The following is a 24,831-nucleotide window of genomic DNA, read 5'->3' on the forward strand; positions in this document are numbered from 1 at the left end:
GAAAGCTGAAAGATTTTTTGGAAAGTATCCATGGCACTTACAATGAAGGCAACCTTTAATTCATCAAATTTCATGCCATGCCAATATACCTGCCATGCCATCAGCCATGGCAGCTGTATGAAATAGAAACATTAATGTGTGATTTTAGTCTGTGTTTGTACTAGGAGTTAATAAGGCAAGGTTATGTTGCTGATTGAAAGTAATTGGGGCACAGAAGTGGAGTACACACACATACCTTGACCTGCCCGACTCTTTGCTTTGAATCTTCCAGCTGCTGCTGCAAAGAAGTCACTATGTCTTTATACCTCATATACCTCTCCTCAATCATCTCCCTTCGGCAATGGGACTCCTAGAAAGGCATTTAAAGATTTAGATGATTTCATAATGTGAAAAGTGGCTAGAAATTCTGACTATTGTAAACACAGGTATCATCAAGGATTTTCACCACAGCGAGAACGAATTAAGTAGTAACTTTCAGAGACTGAACTACAGGCACCATACAAAAGCATAATGTTCTGTACAGAAAAATAATGTTAAAATACATGTAGATCAAAATGAAAATGGCCTTATCCTTAACTAGTGAATGATTTCCAAATTTCAGCAATATCATACCTTCTAAGAAAAATTCTGTAATAGTGGAAAATTAATTTCAACACTATGGAAACAAGCACTTGAAGGAAAAAAAGGTTCTAAGGATATGGACAAAACAATATTTTCAACAAGAAAAAAATATGCTTTTCACTGAACTAACTAATGATTCACTTGAATTAACAAACCTCCTAGACAACCTCTGAGGTTTATCAAAACTTACATTCTCTTGCCTTCTCCCTTCCTATGAAAACATTGAAGGAAGAACTTGCTAGCTATTGTAGAAAAAAATCCAATATGTTATTTGCAAATAGAAACAGTAAAGAAGCTCCAAACTTCTGACATCCTTCTCAAAGGATGACATCCTTCTCAAAGCTAAGGCATAAAGCATAGCTCTCTTGAATAATACATTATTTGTAAAAAAAGCACTGTGCTGATAGGGGCTCATCTTCAGAAAATCATCTTAAAAAAATTAAGCATGATGGAGAAGGACAAAGCCTGACTGAACCAAACATTTTCCATTCCAATCTCACAAATATTGTGTAAGTTATAACTAGAGCAAACTAGAAAATTACAATGTAATTTTATAGCAGTGTTAATTGAGAGAGGGCAAGTGTGAAGGAGATTGCAGATGCCTACTGAGAACAAAATTTTTCCTTTAGTGGAAACAGAAGGTAAACATAAACCTCTATCAGAGCAAAGAAAGCTCTTCTGGGGATACCTGGAATGTGAAATTAAAACTATACATCTCAACAATATTGTTCATAAAAAACCCAACATTTTAACCAGTACTTGCAGTACCAAATCTTTCAATGATGACAGCAATAAAACGGTGTAGAATTATTAACTGATGACCTCATGCAGGAACACAAAATAAACAATGCTGCAAACAAGTGTGTTTTGAAATATTTATGACAACCACAGATTAAGAAATTTTACATATCAAATAAAATGCAAATCATTATGTATTTGTTGATCTGTGGTTTAATACTGATTTAAAATTTATATTGCGCAAGGAAGTTACAAATTCTTTACTATTTCCATTTCATAAATGGAAAGTAACTATGGTACAGGGCTTTAGCCACTTAGCCACTAAAAATCTAATTTGAGCCTTTTCATTCTTGACAGTATGTCACCCCTACTGTCAATATGTCCTACTGTGTCCAAACACATTTTGATTGGATAGTGGTGCTGTGAAAATAAGTAACAAGTATTGTCATTATGCCAAAACAAAACAAAAAGTTGTAAAGATCATCTATCTTCACTCATTAAGGTAAATATTGAAACAAACAAAAAAACAACCAAACAAGAAAACCCCGCCAAAACAAAAAGCTGCAAAGATCATCTACCTTCACTCATTAAGTTAAATATTGAAACAACCGGCATAATTCATTTCATTATAAAATTTTCATTTTTTTAACATGTAATATCAGAATTTACCACTCCATAAAAATATTCTGAAACAGCAATTAACACATGACCTGTTATGCCCAGTTATCAATGTTTGCCTACATTATGGAGCAGTGTTAATAATTAGAACTAAATTTATAATTTCAAAAAGATCCAAATAAAAATGAAAATGAATTCAGTATTTCTGTCTATTTAATACATACATATGCAACTATAAATATCTTATTAAACAATTTATCTGTACATTCATAGAGATTATTAAGTAACCAAAATATTTTAGAAGTACTGAGAGAGTCAAACGAAATCTTTCTCACTCCAGTATCTCTGCAATCTTCTAACAGGCTCAGTTTCTCAGGCACAGACTCCAGGTGGTTTAAAGCTACTCGAGTACTCTAAAGAACAGAACACAAGTTGAAACATTAAAAATGAAACCACTCTTTCAGCCATCCCATATATTAAAAACCCCAGTCTTATCAGCATACTAGTTCAAGCTTCGTCAGTTAGGGTGCTGACTTGCCCTGAAGCTCCATCACAACCAGCTGTGGGACTCACTGAAGCAGCCACGCTAGAGGCTCCAGCCAGGCAGCCAGACCTGCTGATGGGAGATGGAGCTCTCCAGGTCAGAGGCTGCCATGAGTGCCTGGTGCCTCTTGGTGAGGCTGGGGCTGTCTGTCCTTTCACAGAAGGTGAGCTGTGCTTGAGGAGCTGGTCACCAGGTGAAGGAGTACAGGAGGAAGTGAACTACATAGTGTTTGAGCGAACAAGCAAAAGAGACACTGATTATTTTCAGACTCGCAGCCTCACGACTCTGAGAAGTCATGAACCTCCTTTATAGTGGAGAAGCAGATGGACTCAGAACCCTGCAGGGTAATTAGTCAAACGACTGTTAGCTAAGGGTCTGTTAAAAAAAGAAGACTGGAAGCAGATCACAGCATTAATTAGGAGCAAGGTTCCTCCACCTTCTCAGAATTTGACAGGTAGGACTGGCACCCTCTACATTACACGTGAGGCTCTGGAACCAGAAGGCCAGACTACTGATGAGGTGGGTGAAGGTCTTTCTGGGATAGTGCGGCCTCCTAAAACAACACCACACGTACTCTGCACTAAGACCTCTATTAAAAGGAAAATGAAGGGTAGCTGTAATAGGAAACACCTTCTAAAGCAAATGGAGGGCCTCCTTATGCAGACTGGACCCAGCTCACAGGGAAGTCTGCTGTCTCCAGGGACTAGAATAAGAGACATTACCAATATGGGAAGAATACAGTCACTGTACAGCTTGTCACTGTAGGGAGAAAATTCATGATGCCAAAGCTCTACTTGAGTTGAAGCTGGCCAGAAATGTGGAGGACAATAAAAAGAGTTTTTAAAAATATATTCATGGCAATAAGCAGTGTAAAAAAACCCTCATCCCTTTACAAGATGAGGATGGTCACTTCACAATCAGGGACAGAGACAAGGCAATGGCATTTAATGCATTCTTTGCCTCTGTCTTCAACATCAATGACTGACCAAGTCAATCACTTAGATCACAGTGCACTGAGCAGGAGCATGACTGTGAGAATGATCAGCTCCCAATCAACCCTGAACTTATGTAAGATTTGCTGCTTCAGTTGGATCCCTACAAATCTATGGGCCATGAAAGGACTCATTCAAGTCTTCTCAAAGAGCCAGCTGATGTCATCACAAAACCTCTCGATAATTTTTGAGTAGTCTTGGGAATCCGGAGTGGTTCCAGTTTACTGGAAGCTGGCAAACCTTGTCACAATTTTAAAGAAGGGCAAGAAAGAGGACCCTGGAACTACAGGACTGTCAGTTTTACTTTAGTGTCTGGTAAAGCTATGGAAAAGATTATGCTAGGAAGTATTGAAAATCACCTGAAAGACAACATCTTCACTGTAACAGCTGTCTTGATTTCGTGACAGGAGAGTCCTCTCATTATCAAACCTGATTTCCTTTTATGACCCCCTTGAGTCCTGAGTGCAGTTTTGGCCACTACACTATGAGAAATGTATTAAAACTGTTAGAGAACATCCTGAGGAGGGCAATGAAGATGGTGAAAGGCCTTGAGGGGAAGCCATGTATGGAGTGACTGAGGTCACTTGGTCTGCTCAGCCTGGAGGAGACTGAGGGGAGACCTCATTGCAGTTACACCTTCCTCAAAAGAGGAAGAGTAAGGGCAGGCACTGATCTCTTCTCTCTGATGGAGGCAGTAACAGGACCCAAGGAAATGCCCTGAAGTTGTGTCAGGGAAAGTTTAAGTTGGATACTAGAAGAAGGTTCTTCACCCAGAGGGTGGTTAGGCACTGGAACAGGCTCCTCAGGGAAAGTGGTCACAGCACCAAGCCAGAATTCAAGAAGAGTTTGGACAATGCTCTTGGGCACATGGCGTGACTCTTGCGGATGGTGCTGTGCAGGGACAGGAGAGGAGTAAGACTCAATAATCCTTGAAGGTCCCTTCCAAATCAGTATAATTCTGTGAGTCGATGATTTTTTTTTTTTTTAAATAAAAGTATACGTACTTAGCTAAATATAGAACAATCAAATCTCCTATTTTCAGATTAGGCATATGGTATGTACTACTGAAAAATTAAATACCACTCTAGGAAGAGTTAGGGTTGGACTCAACAATAAGATTTCACATTCACACCCATCACACAAAAAATGTAGTCTATTGCAAACTGGAAAGAACTGAAGAAAATAAATATCACGGTTTTAGTTTTGTGTGCAGATAAAGTTGGTTGATCACGCACAAAGAACATTCACGTCCCACAGGTCAGACGCCTCTGCAGCTTCTCAAAGACTGCCCTTCTATTATTGCCAAAGAGCAAGTAAAACCAGAATTGTTTGTACTTTCTGAACAACAGTTAGTATTTCCTCCACAATTCTCAAAATCATACTTCTTTGGATAAGGTTCTGCTAGTCTGGTATTCAATCTACCAGTAATGGGCTTCATTAACCATATTAATACCTTGGTACTTTAAAGCAAAATCTTAAAATAAAATCCATCAATCCTGAAATCAAATATTATGTTGTAAAGCCTGTGCAAACCAAGATAACTTGCTCTTAACTACAAAAGCTCTGTTAGTAGTTCTGGAAAATCTCAATCTGACCACCAAGAAAAACATTCCATTTAAATCCCAGACTTAAGATCTGAAAAGACTAAAAGTTTCAGTCACAACAAGAGAAGAAAAATCAATGGGAGCTTCTCTGCAAAGTGGCATCAACTTCAAAAAGATAAGAGACTAGAAGTGAGGAGTGGAGAATCAGAAACTAACAAGGTAACATAAATGAAGACATACCATCTGTTTAAAAGCAGTGATGTCTGCCTTATTGTTACTTCCAAACATTCTGGTTTTAAGGTTTTAAGAAATATTCATAACAAAAAAAGGTCAAATTTCATAAACAGTGGGATTCATTTGCAGCTAACTTGGACTGAACTTGTAGTCAATATTCAGTACCAATAAACTAAATTAGACAGAGGATATGAGACTCATTCTTGTTTCTGCAATTATATGTATGCAAAGATATTATGTATATAGATATATTTCTCTATCTATCTATTTACCCACCCTGTTTTAATACAGATGACCTGTGATCTGTTCTCATAAAATTGAACTCAGGCCCTAGGTGTAAGCCTATGCCTTAAGCCATTCATTTTTCAATTCCTTCTCTAATTTCAATGCCCAAGACCTCATGTCAACACTGTCTGTAAATGGATTTAAGGAAGATGCTAATCATCTGTTCTTCCCAAGTGTCTCCTAAATATATCCCTTCTATTTCATGTACTTTTGGTAGGGATAAAAAAAACATTACCTGTTTCTCTGCTAGTCCTTATTAGCTACATTATTAAATATAATCCTGAAAGCAGAAGACCAGCCTTTGGGTTAGATGCATATTCAGTCCATGGTTTTTTTGGTATTGTTGAGAATCATGTGTATAAAGAATGGTACAGGCTACTTAGATTTCTGAAAGGTGATTTAGACTCCTAAAGTTTAAACCTAACTTCGCATTCAAAATGATGGGCTCTAAGGTAACTCTGTTGCTGCTCAGGAAGAAGATCATGGGGTAGTGATGCAAATTATCAGGAATCTGCTAATACACTGCTCAGTATCAATCAGAAAAGTAAAATGAACACTCAATATAAACAGGAAAGGATAAAAAATCCAGATAATATAACTGTCCCAGATCATTAATCCAATTGCATCTTGACTGCTGAGTGCAGATGTGGATCTTTATTTCAAAAGGGAAATAGGGAAAGGTCAGAGAAGTTAAGCAAGAATTTTCAGAGCCATGGAGTGCTGTTTCCAAACACAATACTCTAAAGAACAGGACTCTTCAGCCAGGAAGAAAGATGCCTGAGAGGATTAATTACCAATTGGTATAAAATCAGAAGTCACATAAAGATAGAAAATTTTACATTATTTTAAGCAGAAAACTGGGCAAGTTCATGAATGAGAAAGACCATAGAATGGTTCCAAATTCACAGAAACTACATCTAAGTCTGGAAGCCTTTGAGCTTTGAATGGCTGGAATCAGAATGAATGAATGGGAAACAAAATACATATCAGTCCTGTTCATGCAGTCTTCCCTAAGCATTTTACTTTGGCCATTGTTGCGATGTCAATAGCTGGGCTAGGGTGACCTTTGGTCTTGACCAGAATGGTTCTTTTTATATTGTAAAATTCTCACAGTCTTCTGAGCAGTCTGAGGGACTTGAATAGGATAATTCACACACTAACATTTTCAGGGACAGAAATGTATGTCTTTTCCATAAAGTAAATGAAAAGAATGGTAGTAATGTGCAAATAAAAACAGAAAAAAAGTAAAGTTTATTGTTAGGGGAGGTTCAATAAAGAAGGTGGCAATGAAGAACTACATTGAAGAATGTGAGGGAAACATGATGAAAGAGCTTTTAACTGGCCCATAGAACTGGTCTGGTAATTAATGAAAATTACAGCATCCTCCTCAAGATGGTTCAAATGCCATACTTGTATCATTCATGACTACACTCTATTCTATTAAAAAGATAGATTCAGACACACAGATAAAATGTGGAAAAGGATGTTAGAAGCACCTGATACAGAGGCCAATTAAGTACTGTAAAGTTTTTTTCCCAGAAATCAGAAAGCCATATGCCATAATGCATAAAAATAATCCTAAAGACAGCAATCACATCTGTCTGCTTATGTATAACAAGCAACAGCAGATACTGATGGTACTGATAAGAGGAAAAAACACTCATTGTACTGTCTGAGGCAGTATTCATGGCATTTTACTTAACAGCAGTGCTCTTTGTCAGAATGAGTGCTACTAATCTTTCTGGTTTTAAAATAAAGACTATTTACTTTAAAACGGGGGGTTCTATGTTTTCACAGAGAATGACAAAACAAATTACTTATTTTCCATTACTTCATACAGACACTTTGATGTTTAAACTGCATGTGAACAGTTAATCCTCCTATACTGATGTGTTCTTGGTAATAGACGGTTTCACACTGTCTCAAGGGAGAGATCTAAATCAAAATCAGACACATTTTATTTTTAGTCTCAAAGCTGCAATGCTGAATGCAAATAAATCAAAGCAGGTTTGTATATAGTACTCCTGAGGTTTGCCTTTATAGTCAATATATTGAAAACACATAAACATAAACCAGAAACCAAACTTCAGTGACTTTCAAGTACAGTACTCCTTTCTTTTCTGAGGTAGGTAAAAACAAATGGCTATCTGTATTGCACAGATTTTTTTTTTTTAATTTTTTTTTTTTTTTTGGGAAATTAGAGTTGATTTAAGTATCAGTTAGCTAATCCCCAAAGAATAACCATAAAAAGATTAAATGCAATGTCATTTTAACTGACTTCAATGCATGCCAGCAGGCAGTTACAATTCAAATAAAAATACAGTGTTAGAGGTGACCTAAAATGACTTAGGTTTTAAATGACCTTAGTGTATTGAATACCTAAATAGCAAGAATAGGATGCACGCAGCATGTTTAAAAGTATTCTTTGCTTTTCCTGTTAAGATCTGTAAAACTATGCACTATCAGCTTCAATCTCCAGTTCTCCACTGATAAATCATACTTTTCTTTTAAGGAGGTGGTTCTGCTTGAGAGGCCTGAGGTGCTCTGCTGCCTTTTATATGTCAGGTAAACTCCACGATAGCTGGGACATTCTGTGAATAGTACATCATATGCAGAGAGGGAACTTCCAGAGAAAACAAAAAAATGTATTTTCCATCTTTATAGTCCACGTATATCATTACTCCAATTATACCACTGTTTTGATGATTTCAGCACATCAAGAAGTCAAATTACCTATACAAAGGTAGGCAACACATATAAATTAAATTAAAATTAAATTAAAATTAAATTAAAATTTCAATGTTCAATTGGCTTTTTTTTCTGTATTACATTGTTTCATGAGAGTTTTAACAAGTAAGATTTTTTAAAGCAAAAACTACACTAATGAAAAACAAATGACCTTTGCTAACAAAGCATTGCCAATGTCAAACGACTTGAACATTTAATTTAGATTCCAGATGTTTTTGCATGGGGTGGACCACATTTTAATTAAATTAACTTCATGGATGCTTCCTTTCCTGTTTGCAATGACATAGACTGTCTTTTCTCTCATTCAGGAGCACATGACTTCCCTGTGCTAACTAGGGGAATGTTTACATGGGAAAATATTAGGAAAGTATTTTATGAATTTGCAGTTGTTTGATGCATACTAGCAGCTGGAAACATGGAGAAAACTCTTGTCTTTTGGCAAGCTAGCTTTCTGTGAATCATCAGTCAGGGCTCCAAGTACTCTGGGGGTCCATAGGAGTAGTTTTTGAGAATCTATTCTGTATTGTTTACTAAGATTTTGATCAGAGACATCCAGATATAATTCCCAAAAACTAAAAGAAATATAACACAAGAAGTTGACTGTGTGAAGTAATGCAGTGTTAGTGGGAACACATTCTCAAAAGGTGTAACTACTTCCTTGATGTTCATCTTTAACATTATGAAGCATTGCAAGCTAAAAATCTTTACATGTAATTTATGTTAAAATGTTGTATGCTAACAGTATTTCATCAAGCCTTCCAGAAACCATTGTAAAAATTCAATTAACAACAGTCTTTATGGGAAAGAAGAAAGCTTTTCAGGTGAGAAAAATTAAAATACAAAGAGAAGTGATTTAAACAAGGATTCACAGCAAATCAGTGTCAGAGTAGGAAAAGAATTAGGAGTTTTCCTTATGGATTTCCCTATTTTAATAAAAAGCCTCACAATAATGAAAGAAAAAAAAACCCGTGGTGGATCAACAGGTGTAACTGATGCCTGTGCTCCTACGGCTATAACTAAATAATATAAAGCATTTAAATCTAAAATGAAGGACCTAGCAGCACATTAGAAATATCTAGTCAGTAGTCTGCTGTCAAACAAACTTTAACTCATTTTGTGATATACAAATCAAACCAAGAAAAATAAAGCACAAATCTATGTCTTATCAAGTTACATTTTGTGGAAGAACTCAGATACATATTCCACAGATGAAAGGCAAACATAATTCATATAAGAAGCAGCTGAGGGAGTTAGGGTTGTTTATCATGGAGAAAAGGAGACTCAGGGGGGACCTCATCACTCTACAACTGACTGAAAGGAGCCAGGTTGGGTGGGGCTGGTCTCTTTCACCAGGCAAGTGACAGGACAAGAATAAATGGTCTCAAGCTACTCTTCCAGTTGGACATTAGGAAGAATTTCTTCACTGAAAGGGCATTAGAAGGGGCTGCCCAGGGAGGAGGTGGAGCCACTATCCCTGGAAGTGTTCAAGAAATGACTGGACATGGCACTTGGTGCTATAGTTTAGTTGACAAGGTGGTGTTCAGTCAAAGGCTGGACATGATGGTTTTGGAGGTCTTTTCCGACCTCAGTGATTCTATGATTCTCTGATTTCTCATGAGCATCCTGCGGAGCGAACTCATAGGACCTCTTTTTAAAATTACATTTACATACAAATACCTACTACGTTAAAAAAATTGAGAACACTGTATACTACTAGTCTTAGTACAACTGAAATAAATAACTTCAGATAACTTAAGTCTTTTGCAATAAGGATTTTTCCTCAGATTTTTACTTTCTCTAATTGAAAACTGAAGGATTTTGGTTTACTAAATTTTGGCAAAAATGTTCAGTATTTGTAAGATGTGGAACACATTTTCATAATTTTGAAAGGAGCTTAGACAGAGCATGTAGGGGTTCCACTAGGAGCATTGCCAGCACGTCAAGTGAGGTGATCATTCTCTAGTCAGCCCACATTTGGAGTGGGTCCAGTTCAGGTTTCTCCTGTACAAAAGAGGCACACAAAAAAGCCAGTCCAGCAAAGGACAACAATTTTTTAAGGAACTGGATCATCTCTCCTGTGAGGAAAAGCAGGGGAAGCTGGGATTGTTTAGTGTGGAGGAAAAAAGGCTCTGGGAAGTCTCATCAATGTGCACAAGGATCTGAAGGAAAGGTGCAAAGAAGAGGGAGCCAGGCTCTTTTCAGTGCTGCCCAGTGACAAGCAGTGGGCAAAAACTGAAACACAGGAGGTTCCATCTGAACACAGGAAATGCTTTTCACTCTGAGGGCTAGAAAACTAGAGGTGATTGCATTAGGAAAAAACCTGAAAGAACAAGTGAAACACCAAATAGTAGGGGGCAGAGAATGGACAAGTAGCTGGGTATTAAACAAGAGCAATAAATACATAGGAGGAGAGGATAACATCAAGGAAGAAGGGACGAGAAAGCTGAGCACTAGGAGAAAAGAAACAGCAGGCTGCCAGCAGCCTCAGGAGGCAGAAGTTACTTGGTGGTAATGAGCAGAGGAAAGACTCTGGGAAGTCCAGCAAAGGGAAGTGACACACTGGCTTGCCGATGAAAGGAAAGGAAAGGGTGAGGCAGGCAGGACAGAGGATCTCAAACTGCTCCTGGTCATTTTTATAAGATCAAAGAATGGCTGTGTTATGGGATGACCAGAAAGCCTTTGATGCAATGGTAGTTTTGGCAAGACACTACAGAATCAAAGCAAGAGGAAGGCATTAACCCTTCGATTCAGTATTTCCTCAACAGTCATACTAGCAAAGTATGAAAATCATGAAATAATCTCAAGAGCTAACAGCAAGACTTACTTATTGATGGAAGGCACACTGAGAGAGAGACAGAGAGGGAGAACAAGCACATAAGAATGGCAGTCACATAATCTCTCTACAAAATGCATTTGGTATTGTTATCCTTCCAATTCTTATTTTAAATTGGATGATAAACCATAAAACTGAAGCAAATTTGATCCTGCTGCTACAGGAGAATAATCTAATAATTTTTACATTGCTGAGTGGATGCAGACAGAAATTTGTTTTACTGGTATTCAAAACCTTACTTTCTTGAACATAAAAATGCATTACAACAAAATGCATAAATGCTCATACTGAACCAAAAATTCATATTAAATAACAATTTTGCTGAATACTTACAGCATTACTGGCATTAACCTAAATTTATGGACATTGTAACAAAAAGCTGAATTGTGTCCAGAAAAGTATGACCCAAATATTCTAAGAAAATGGTAACCTCATTCTGGTTCTCTACTGAAAGCAACAAGCTGTTTTATTGATCAAAGGATATAGAATGCTTATGTTCACTGGAATAACTTCAGGTTGATTTCAAATTAAATTTTGCAGTCTTCTATGTCAGAGTAGTACTAGTAAGGCAGAGGAACATTACTTGCAGGCTTATGCTGACAAAGAACAGTATATACTTTCTAGAAACCCACTAAAATCCCAAATACAGCATAGTAGCAGTGTGCACCTACAAAATGCATCCTGACATCTTTATGAGAAATAAACACACTTTCCATTGTAGCCTCATCTGAGAATACAATGCAAATTTTTTTTCCAAAAAAACATACACCTTTCTCTATAAATAATACAGAGACAAATCTTGTATGTAACAACAAAGTATATTCAAGAATAAAATAACCCATTTAATTGAAAGATGAATCATGTTCATTCTCTCAAAATGTCAGATTAAATAATTTATTACTAAAGAAATTACGGTATTTATTTGTTAATAGCTATGAAATAATTAAATTCACCTTAATTAATAGCACTAGACCAAATAAAAAAGCCAAACAAAACACAATATCTAGATACTCAAAACCTCAGTTTTGCCTATACTTGTTACTCCTCTGACACATCCCAAGAGTTGAAGGATTATTCCAGAAAACATCTAGGTTTTTCAGCTCCTTTTAAATTCACTAGTGAGTCTGTCTAACAAACCTTGTTCTTCCTTACCTTCCAGCTTCTGCTCCTGACCTGCACAACTTGCTGGAGCAAGAAGTGGTGTTCCTATCTATCGAATCATACAGCAGAATTGATCTGATTGAAAAAAAGAACCAAAATATCCAAAAGCTTCTTCTAAATGGGTACTATTTGTTCTCAGGCTCCTTAAGGGAGTGATCAGATCATGTGTAATATCTTGAAGGAGGTTCATAATAACAGCACTTTCCTCTGGAAACAGGAGCTGGCTAAGGAAATAGAAGACCCAAGAAACTGCCTGCTACCATAGACAGGAGATGGAGCTTCCAGCTCAGACTGCTGAGAGAAGGAGCTGACAGGGCTCAGAGAGAGACCAGGGACCTGGTTTGCAGCAACTCACAAAATCACTGAGTTAGATTAAGCAACACCTGGGAGTTAATTCACCCAGAACTCTGAATGGAATCTGAAAGATTCATGTTACATTTTTTTCCCAACTTTTTTTTATTATCTACGTTGGTAAGTTCATCTCATAGCCACTACAACAATTTTACTGGCAAGTTCAGAGTTTGAAAGGAGGGGATTGTAGAGAAAGGGAGAACAGTGGAATAGTATGATAAATAGGTCATCCTTTTCTTCTGTATGAACAATAACCTACAAATATTCCTTTTTAAAGTCAGAGACATTGGAAGTATAAAAAGGAGAAAAGCTCCAGAAAAAATAGAAAGAAAATTTGTCACATAATACAGACTGAATTTGCATGACATTGAGGTATTTGCAAGCAACTGTCCTCTGCCTGTGTCAAAATAGCTCTGGAAGCAGAAAGGACAAGGAATTTGCAGGCAGTTTAATGCATGGCTTGTGAGAAATGGATGTCAATTGATACATGCCTGACTGGTTTTCATGTAAGGAAACCATGAATAAGAGAAGGCCCTGAACAGAATTAATGTCCTGTCAACACCTGACACAGCACCATGAAGAATGTGAAGTGCCAGGACACTGAATGTCAGCATCAGCTTCCTGCTTCCACAAGGCAGGTGTTGCAGCACAGCAAAGGGCCTTTCATGACTGAATGAAAGATTTTTTTTTAATAGAATGAATACATTTAAATATATTTTTAAATATATTTTTGAAATCAGAAACTGTTTTCAGAGATGGAGAGACTATCAGAAAGAATAAAGTAATAATTTGCACAAATAAATTTTAGAAGTTTATACTTGCAGCATTGATATTGTCTCAGTAGTGGTTTCTTTAGATGAAATTTTCTGGATTTCTCATGAAAAGGAACTGTGGGCCTGATACATACAACTTGTGATATCTTATTAGACATTCCTACATGAAGGGAAAGAAGAATGGTCCCAAATTCATAGAGCAAGCTGAAGCTCATTCCAGCTATTGCACCTGACGGACTTACTACCTTGGGATATCAGGAAAATGCATTCACAGCATGTACAGGCATAAAGTTTTGTTCTTCCAACTTAATGTCATATTAAATTATATTAATTAGTAGTTAAAATTATATTCCTTTACTCTTTTAGTTGCTGTGTGGATATGGGCAGATGAACAGATTCTGTCCCTGACCAAACAAGTAAGCACACAGAGCAGTCACTGAAATAATTAGATCACATGGACCTCAACCATTAGAAGTGTTAGAAAAATAACATCTTTTGTATAGATAAAATCTACAACATTTCTCTTCCCAGGGATGGGATGAGGACTGAACTGTATAGAAAAATAACAGCACTGAAATACACTGTATTTCATATAATGAGTACACAAGTACTGTAGTAAAAATCTACACAGAACTGCAGTGCAAAATTATCACATCTTCTCTTCAAAGTAAAATGACAGTTAAAAATCCAGAACTGCAACCTTTTATGTAATTGGGATTGGTTTGGAAATTAATTTAAGAAACTTACCATTTCTAAGGCCATAATACGTTCCTAAAAGCAAAATATAAGATGCCATTAGAAAGCAAAGAATATAAACACAGTGTAAGTCAGCGAATGATGGTCAGGATTATTTGGGGGTTTTGGTGGTCTAATACATACAGTTTTTTGTAAAAAACTCATTGAATAGGAACTTTTTTACTTCATTGGATCTTTATCATACTATCTCACTAAGAAATTAGCCCCAAAAATAAGAAAGCATCCAGAAATAAGGTGAGAAAGGATTTGACAAAAATTACTCAGCAATATATTTTTTTTCAATTAGTGCATTAGGTTTTCAATATTGCTGATTTTACTCTTACATATCCCAAAGAATGATTTCTTTTTTTGATCATCTCTGACTGTAAATCTAGCATGATTTGGAATTCATTGTCATCTTAACCTCAGGTTCTTTTATGCATTTCATTAGAAAACTAAAAAGTAAATTCTATATCACTATTCTTTCATCCAGAAATAGCTCTGAAAAATGTTTTATTAATAACAGGAGGACATTAGTCAAACAAATAAAGCAAACTTCTGTTAGTTTTAATCCAGCACAAAACACAGAGAACCCAGAATTAGTTAATTTACTGTATATATGTCAACGTTATTTTCCCTTTGTGAAGTATTCTTAAGAAAAATATGAACTGAGTAAAATCAAGATAGTGTACTCTGGTACTATATCCTGACTAGGTATGGTATTTTAAGTAATTTGACAAAACATATATTTAAGTGTTCAGGTGAGTTCACATTTAGAGTATGTGACCATTAAGACCTTACAGGAAATCTTACTTTATTCAAATTTACTCAATTTTTTTCTCAGGCAAGGTAGTGTATCACCTGCTAGAGTCTTTGTTCTTCCTTAAAAGCAGGCCTGAGATACAGATTATTTCCATACATCAGAACAATTATACTGAAAACTCAGAAATTTTTATTCTGAGATATTTGTTCCTCCACAAAATTGCAGTGGCAAATACCGATATTTATTTAAGGATTTTGCAACAAAGCACATACTCATTACCATAAAAAAGATGGTATTTACAGGGCTCATAAAATTCTGGTGATAATGAAGAGCAATTCAAATACTTTTTTTTATTTAAAGAGAACTACTTTGCAAAAAAGGTCTTAAGAGTGAGTGAGGATGGTTCCAATGATAGAATAAAGAATGTTTTCAAAATAACTCATGCATTAAATAAAGTGCATGATACAGTTGCCAAATTCTAAAAATATAAATGCTTACAATCTCAGCAGATAATTTTCTGGACTAGCATCTAATGTATTAGGAAATTTACCATGGATAATTTATACACTACTTGACTGTGAAAGCATGGCTATCTGAAGGGAGAAAAAACTGCTATCAAGCATTTGAGTATGAAAGAACAGCAGCCAGAGCACTACAATTCACACACTTTACCAGAAGTGACAGCTAGAGAAAGGAATACCACAATTTAATCAGGAACATGACAGTCAGGCACATACAGCCATGCAAGACACTACGATGATGCAACTTCCTGCAGTCTAAAATTACTCCTCATTCAATCAGAAGTAATATCATTAGAGCAATTTGTCAACCATGAAGCTTCACATGAAAGCAGATGCAGAATTGCTTCACATGAAAGGAGATCTTTTTACATTGATGTAACTAGATATGCACCTGTGTAAACTGCTTACGCAGACAAGCTCTCAGCCCTGTTGAACTTGAGCTGCCAGAAAGCCAGGCCAAGATTTTTGTTTGAACAGGAAACAGCTGGATTGGTATGTTGTGCAACTTTTGGGTCTTGCAACTTGTCTCCTATTACTGGATCAAACTGTTTGTACACTAAATTCTTTGATACCTCTAGCCTTCAAAATGCCTTCTATTTATTATATGAGAAGAGAAGGTTTATCTTCAAACAAACTTCTGAGTCAAAACTCAGGTAAATATAAAATGTCATTTTCCTTTTGAGCCTTATCTTCATCAATCCCCTCACAAATGTTCTGCTTTCAGTACACTTACAGAATGCTGACTCATCGATACTCTTCACATTGCATGTAAACTTTTTTTATATTCATATTGGGTATTGTTTGTAGCAAATTGTTGTTAAAAATTTCTTTTTCTCTTTCTGTATTCTGAAGAATACACACATTAGCCTCCCTCTTAGCTTCCCAATTCAGACATTCCAGCCTGTTTTTGCTTTCTTAGCCATTTCAAATTGAAAGGAATATGTTTTCTTTGACTGCAATGCTTAAATACTATTCCAAAGCTGAGCTTAGGGTAAATCTGACTTTTAAAGTACGAATTTAAAGTGCTTAGCACAAACAACTTTACTGCTAGATGACATACGATAACGATTTATAATATTGTATCAGGTCCTAGCAAATCCTGACTGATCCATTCTTCCTCAAAAAGATGACTATGAACATTTAGTGCTTCAGAGGATTTAAATACTTACTTGGAATACTTTACTTTCAGTTTTATTTAGTGTTACAAAAGAAAGTAACACAGTTCAGAGAACCTAACCCAACCAGTGAAAAAACCCAGCAGTGAGTATTACTAACTCTTGGGTCTGCAATTGTCTGCATACATTTCTAAATCTGAATTTAAGCTATAAGGCAGTTCAGAAAATCATCATGTTGTAACAGTATGGTAGTTTTAAGAAATGTAACAAAATATGTAGCTAGTTAATTGAGCAGAAAATATACCTGTAGAGCTCCCATTTCTTCCTCTCTTCTGTGTGTCTTCTCTAATAGCTCTGCAAAATGAAAAATGGAACTTGTAAATTCAACTTCCTGTCTCATGGCCTCATATAAAAAGTACTGTATAAAACAGCCATCGAGTTTTTTATTTTACAGATTTCACTACACCTCTTTTCAGCTGATTAAATAATAGATTAAATGTGTCAGTGATATGATTGTTTCCAAGCATGGGCTGTCGAGGTGACTAAACAGCCTCAAGAACACAGAATGACAGTTTGACTGGGGGGAAAAGAGCTTTAAGATTCACAGATAAACTTTTCTATACTGAAATAAATCTTCTGGTACATTTTTAGAATTGAATGAAAAATACCAAAGAGACTGTCTAAAAATTAAGTAAAACTGACTGTCAAGGCAATGCAATTATATATGAAAAGTTACTGTAGAATACTGCAGACTATTTTGACTGACAATAATTACCTCCTCTCACTAAAATGGAACAATTTTGCTAAGGAAAATAATTCACTCTGTCAAAATATTAGAAAAGTACCTTACAGTCTTTACAAGATAAAATCCTAATATCTTATTGTAATGTGTGACAAGTATAGATATTGGCACACATATGCACATACGTAACATTTCACATTAGAAATTAATTTTGTTGGAATTCTGTGGCTTATGTCATAAGTTGTTTTTCCCTTTCACTTAATTTACATAGTTTTATGATTAAAATCATGTTTTTGATAATTTGTAACTAGTAGCATTCTGGGACTTTAAAGTTATAACCTCATAAAGAGCAGGAAAACCAAAAAAATATGCTGCAGGCTTATGGCTATTTCAACTATCAGAAGTTCATTCATGAGTTTTGCACAAGAAGAGCATTGTTTTATCTAAGCCAGAGACTGACTTTGAATTCAGATATGCTCCAGTGTGCTAGCAATTAGGAGCGTTATGAAATTATGAAACTGCCTTGACAACATCAGAGGAGTAAATTCTGACTGTCAATTCCCTCAGCATCCTAGTACAGAACAGGTAACTGAAAGTACATGTGTTTGCTTCCTTAAGAAATAAACTTTACTGATACTTCCACAGTCATAAAGATAAGCTTCAATGATTTAAAATAGTAACTACAGAAAATATTCTATTGACATTAATCTGTCATCTCTCCTTTGTATCTCTGATCTTTTCTCCTTCTGTTATGAAATCTTCCTGTGAGCACCCCAACCCTCTTTTTTCATAGCTTATTATTAATTTCTGATTGCATGTAGATTGAGACTTATTTCCAAGCAGCAGTCCTTTATGAGATGCAGATACCACGTAAAAAATTTTAGTTAATTTTTTCACAAGCTGAGAGGTTGACTTGCTATTCTTTCTGCTTAGCTTCTATGTCACTTTTTCCAAATCCTTTTTTAAAATTAGTAAAATTACTGTTTCTTCACTTTGTTTTGGTGCATCTATGTTTTTCTGAATTATTCTTTGGTATGCTTTTTCAGTCCAGTGATCCAACAGCCACATAAACTACTGTAGCCAAATGTACTGCCATCAACATTAGTACAAGAATTTTGGGTTGAAAAGCAGCTACCCTGTATGTTTTCTTTGGGCATATTCCAGTATTATATGTAAGTTGATAAAAATTCATATTGTAATAAAAGCTTTAAAAAAATGTAGGAGCAAGGAATAAGTCTTATGAGAAAATGGTGGGAAATGAAAAATTCATCCCCATGTCCCATCTGACCAAAACCCCTAACTTATTATACTTGACTTTGCTTTCTTTTCATTTTAATGTAGTAATTAAGATTCTACTGTACAGACACAATCGTTCTAAGTGAAAAGGTTGCTATTACAAGGTTCCTTTCAAACATCTTCTACAAATGCAAAACAAGTTGAACTGATTTCTGCTAACAGTCTCTAGATTTGAAAGCTCTGCATCTCAAATTAGGGTTATGTAGCATCCATTTACTTTATTCTATCCCAGCCTAAATCAGATGTCCCACAGGACGCTTCACAAAACTCTGTCCCTGGAAGGGCAGGCAGGTGTTCAAATTGTGTTAACTGACAAAATATACCCCTGTACAGAGCCATCCTTTATGAACATATATTCAAAAATCAAGTTCTGTATTTCAACTGATGATTCCATTTAGTATTCCATGTAAAGTAATGGTATGTTTTCTCCAAAGCTGAAGTAAAAAAAAAAAATTAAAACTAAAGCAATAGATAAAAAAAAAAAAAGTCATATATAGCATATTATATCATTCTTCTGGATGTCATTTTCCCTGACAGAATAACTTTGCTTACTTGATCTGAAAAGCTCTGTTGATTTATTTTATCATATGTACAATACTTCCCATATTTAAGTTCTTGTGCAAACTTAAATATATGTTTTATGCTTTATGTCATGTGCCAGAAAATAATGTTGCAATAAAGTTAAGACAGAATGCATTGTGTCTGTAGCAGAGTAAAGATGGTCACTGGCCCTAGTGGAAGCTCCTTTCATCCATCCTATGAACAGCCTCTGAGTTTTTCCAATTAAAATTGTTCATAAAAGAAATTGCATGCTGGCATGGGTTGCTACAATCCTGCTACCATCTTCTTTCAAGGCTTAATGTAACCACAGGGTACTTGGGGATTTTTCAAAGCAATACATCATTATTCTCATGGGGCACAGAACACATCAATTTATAAATTTACTAGAAGAAATAGCATTATTGAAAAAGGCACCTTAAGGCATTGATGGCTGTTCTCAAAAGATGAATAATACATGGAAAAAGACAACAAGAGAAATGAGATGTAGAAATAAAGATATTCATCAATATACTCCCTTTTTATTTCTAGCTAAATATGAAGCTTGCAATCCAATAAGGAACTATAAGCTAAAACTATTTAAAAAATCAGATATATTTCAGACGTTTAAAACAGCTCAAAATCAAAAGCAAGTTCAGGATATTGACTGCAAAATTAGGGATATTACTTTTGTGTAGCCATCCAAAACCAATTTATTTACAGTGTCTAAATTCCAAATGCATCAGTAAGCACCAACTGAGTGTCCTTGAAGTTACACTACAGTGACTTATATGTGACTAATCAAACTTACAGGAAAAATATAGGTTATTATTTAAAACATTCTGTCAGAATCTTTATCTCTTGCAGTTTTCCTGACACTGGACCACCACAGTATATTTCAAAATACTGTAAATACTAAGCTGGAGATGAAGATTACATATTCCATCATACCATACGGACAAGTGAGGGAAAGAAAGGTTATTTGAAAAGATTTTTCACATGCAAACGCCCCAGTCATAATTTTTACTGCTGGTGAAAAGTATCAGAAAATAGATTTAGGAACAGATATTTATTGATTGAAATGAGTAAAATGCAACAGTACTATCTTATTTATCCTAGCTGATCCATTAATATGCCAATAACTAACTAGAATGTTAAAACTCCCTTATCAATTAAGATGTTCAACTCTATCTTTGTACTGGGTGTAACAAAGGTGAGAACATCAGTTTCTTGATTTCAAACACTGCATGACATCCCATCTCAGAAACTGAAGATAATGACAGACAACATTCCTCTTCACATTCTCAGAGAAGACTGACATGTCATAGAAAAATCTACAAATTGGACAAATACCAGATTTTTATGTTTACCTTTCTCTAGCCAAAGAGAATGCACAAATACAGAAGTGCACACAGAATCAATTCTTATAGCCATAGATATCTACTCATACAGTGAAAAATCCAAAAATGTGATTCAGAGTACTCTGAAGTTGACATTCACACAATAATTCAGTTTTGCATTCAAAGGTAATATGCTGTAAACTATCCTAAATATCTTCAGGCTACTGGTGGACCTGACTGAATATTCTCACTGCTCCCTAACAGTTGCAGATCACCTAGGAAAATAAAGAACAACTCACATAGTACAAAAAATCCAGCTACTAGACGGCATTAAAGCAAGAAATCCAGGTTACTAACAGAAAAGAATGGTAGTTTGGAAAATATTGCCAGCATAATTTTTGCATCATCAAGCTAAGAAAAGCTCTTCTCCAAAACACAAGTCAGGGCTTTCAGTTATATATTAGTAAAACTATTTTAGATTTCCCAAAATTTGTAACCCTAGACATTAAGGTTTTAAGTTATATAAGTGGATACCAAACTCTTGAGAAATCACTTAATTAGACACCCTGATCATATTACCTTTAAATTTGCTTTGATCAAAAATGGTAAGGCTTTTTTATGTCAAGTATTTCCCATCATTCTTACTTCAAATATGCATCCTACAGTTTTCAGTCATCGTTTGGAGATGCTTCCCACAAAACTGCTGAACACATACTGCAGCATTCCTGTAGATGCATAAGGCAGCCAAGCAGGTTTCCATCCAGTATGAAGGAATTTTCAAGCAGCTGAATAAAGCAGTTTCTCTGAGTTAGAAATTACTTATCTACACAGCCAAGTTTAATCACATACCACTTACAAGTTCTTCCCTTCACACAACAAATCTTATTCTGTGCCTTTTTAGCTCGTAGCAATTTATTAGCTACTGCAGTTGTTAGCAAGTAACACAGTCAAGATTTCAAAGTATACTTTACTGAAAACTTGAACTTTTTAAAAATTAACTAATTCTTTTGATAACTTTTAGGTACACACTTGTATGTTTACTGTGTAAAATCAAAGCAGATTATTCAACCTACAGTGATGCATTGGGTTACCTTAACCTGAAGTAGCACCTCTAATCATAACAGAAGAAACAGAAGAAAGGTGTCAGAAGTTAATAAAGAAGGAAACAATTCACTGTTCAGATTCCCTAAAAGACTTAATACTACACAAGAAACAGAACATAGTGTTTTCTTTATACTCCCTGAGGCTTAGGCAAGACTGATATTTTGTAGCAAAACTTTTAAACATTCACATCTCCAGTCTGGCCTGGTCTATATTTCTTTATTTGCACAGAAACTATTACTAATTTTATTGGGGGAAAAAAAAAAGGAGAGCTGATAGAAGGGAAATACAATCATTTAGGGGCTGTGAGGGACAACAGGGAAGTGTGATTTAATATTCTCAGAGAATTTCTATTCAAGTTATACTTATGACTTTTAGAAGACTTCTAGGAATGGATGATATATTACTGGGTTAGGCTTAAAATCGTGCAGTCTGTACCTCACATCAGACAAAAAGCATGAGCAGACAGGAGGATAAAAAATGGTAATATTAGTTACTCTAATGGCAGCTCCAGAAATAAGCATCTGAGAGAATATGTAAGCATCTGAGCAAAAAATCAGGACTACATCTGGACAATCCATGACCTAGCCGGCCTCCATAAACTTGACTATTTCTTAAAAAAAGTTTTAAAAAATATGTTCATGGCAAAAGCAGTGCACAAATAACATGAGTCTATTACAGGATGTGTCCCACACAAACAGGGAGAGAGACAAAGCAGGGAAGTGTTTAATGCTTTTTCTCTCTTCAACACCATTGATGATCTGGGGTCCCAGTGCTCTGAGCAGAACCATGGCTGTGAAACCAATAAAACTCCCTGCCAATCCTGAATTTGTGTGGAATTTTCTGCTCCTGGGTCCCTTGAAGTCTATGGGGCCTGATGGGATTTTTCAAGAATATTTAAAGAGCTGGCTTATGTCTTTGAGGCCTCTCTCAACAGTTTTTGAGAAGTCTTGGAAATTTGGAGAGGTCTCAGTTGACAGAAGTTGGAAATGTTATCCCAATTTTCAAGAAGAGCAAGAGGATGACCACAGCACGCATGGAAAGGGACCAGGGTCCTGGCTGATGGAAAGCTGAACATGAGCCAGCAGTGAACTGGCAGTCAGGAGGGTCAACCCTGTCCTGGGGTGCATCAGACACAGCATGGGCAGCCAGGCCAAACAAGGGAGGGGATTGTCCTGCTCTGCTCTGAGCTGGGGCAGCCTCACCCTGAACACTGTGTGCAGTTTTGGGCACCAGTATAAAAAAGACAGGAGAGCTACAAATACGGTGAAGTGCCTTGAGGGGAAGCCACATGAGGAGTGGCTGAGGTCACTTGGTCTGTTCAGACTGGAGAAGAGGAGACTGAGGGGAGACCTCATTGCAGTTACGGCTTCCTCATGAGGGGAAGAGGAGGCACAGGTATTGATCTATTCTCTCTGGTGACCAGCGACAGGACCTGAGGGAATGGCCTGAAGCTGCGTCAGAGGAGGTTGAGGTTAAATATTAGGAAATGGTTCTTCACCCAAAGTGTGGCTGGACACTGGGACAGGCCCCCAGGGAAGTGGTCACAGCACCACCCTGACAGATTTCAAGGAGTGTTTAGACAACATTCTCAGGCACATGGTGTGATTCTTGAGGCGCTTCTGTGCAGGGACAGGAGTCAGACTTAGAGATCCTTGTGGGTCCCTTCAAACTCAGCATATTCTATGATTCATTGAACCTATTTATTGTTTTGGATGCCAGAACATTTTGGGACAATGAGTTTCTATAATTGAAGCGTGTATTGCATAAAACAAAAAGTTTCCTTTTGTTTCTAATATGATGTCTGGATTGTCAATAACATTTTTATACGTATAATTCTTGCTTTTGATTTGCTTCCTTCAATAAGTCTTCCTTCTGTTTCATCCTGATATTTCTCTTTATTTCCCTTTCACTTTGATTGGTATTTGATGTAGATCATTCACTTATAAATATCTCCCACACTTCATTTAGAAAACCTCTTCCAACTTTTTACTTGTCCCAAGAACTAGTCCAAAATTCTCCTCACCAGTTTTATAACCTCTCTATACCTGTCATTAACTGAACTACTTCAGTGTCTGCCTTACAGTGAATTCAGGAGTGCAAGAGTGGATACATATATATATATTCAAATACACAGCTTAAGTACACAAGATACTTGGCCGAGTTGCTGTAATCTCTTCTACAGTCCAAATATGATTGCATTGCAATAGTTTGTCTGAATATGAGAATAAATATATTAAAAAACTAAAATATAAGGTTACCAATCAAAAAATTATAGGTCCCAATGTGCTGCTTTTTAAGAGGCCTGTATCAAAAGAATGAGAAGGTTTTTCCCAAAGCTTACATGAGATCTTTTAGTTCTATTCCTGGCTTCCCTCTATTCCTGGGAAATTTTCTGTGCTTCATTTGAACATGGCTAAAGAAAATATTTCTCTATCTTCTGACGTGAAGCTCAAACAAAGTGCACTGAAATCCATGCAAAGTATTCCTGTGAACTTCCTTATGAATACAAAAGGTGACGACAGTCCTAAACTTCACCATGTCTTAACAACTGCCTAAGGTATGAGCTGGGAGAGAGAGGATGGCTATTATATTTGTTTAGGACCATACTGATTCTCAACTGAAACTACTGTAGGAGGAATATGAGAGAGGATTGTAAATATAGATGCAGTTAACACATCTTGAAGCACAGTTATAAGCATTCTGTTGTTTTCCTTTGAATGACGCTTATGTACCAGCGGACATTCTGTAGAGGATTCCAAAAGCTCTTGAAGGACCTTGGGGCTTATAGTTAAAAAAAAAAAAATAATCACTAGAGAACAACTTCCCAAAACAGGCATCACTTCCTAGGTGCTTTAGTAAGTTCCAGTAAGTTTCATTAGGAAACAATTAGTGATAAAGACAAATAGGAAGGCTAATCTTGAGGTGATAAAAATGTCTTGTTCTAGTTCAAAGACAGTTTTATTATGAAAATGTGATCAAGGCAGGTGTTCTAGTTCCGTGGGGTTGAACTCACAAAGGTGTGTATATTTATATATCATCAAGTTGTATATTTATATGTACTTATTGTCCATAAATAAATATACATATATTAGGGTGGCATGCACGATTTTTTTACTGATGGGGCATGCAATCAAAAAAGTTTGGAGACTAGTACTCAGTATTTAGAACCCCTGAACAATCTCACTTCTGAAGTAAGCAGACTATGGCTGGTAGTTAGCATTCAGAATGTAATTTTT

General features: G+C 36.1%; 1 protein-coding gene across 6 annotated transcripts in view; it reads right to left on the bottom strand.

Moving 5' to 3' along the window:
• CEP128 (centrosomal protein 128) overlaps positions 1 to 24,831 on the bottom strand; it is a 96,385-nt gene that overhangs the window by 11,005 nt on the left and 60,549 nt on the right. For 4 of the 6 annotated variants that reach the window (XM_030274777.4, XM_072930304.1, XM_072930307.1 and 1 more), the window contains exons 20-23: positions 16,881 to 16,930; positions 14,190 to 14,213; positions 2,313 to 2,390; positions 236 to 349 (exon numbers count right to left, since the gene is read on the bottom strand). In XM_030274777.4, the coding sequence (XP_030130637.4) occupies positions 236 to 349; positions 2,313 to 2,390; positions 14,190 to 14,213; positions 16,881 to 16,930 (266 nt within the window). The remainder of the gene's footprint in view (positions 1 to 235; positions 350 to 2,312; positions 2,391 to 14,189; positions 14,214 to 16,880; positions 16,931 to 24,831) is intronic. The other 2 variants (XM_072930305.1, XM_072930306.1) reach the window with 2 other exon arrangements.

Source organism: Taeniopygia guttata, chromosome 5, assembly GCF_048771995.1.
Source record: "Taeniopygia guttata chromosome 5, bTaeGut7.mat, whole genome shotgun sequence".
NCBI classification, from domain to species: domain Eukaryota; kingdom Metazoa; phylum Chordata; class Aves; order Passeriformes; family Estrildidae; genus Taeniopygia; species Taeniopygia guttata.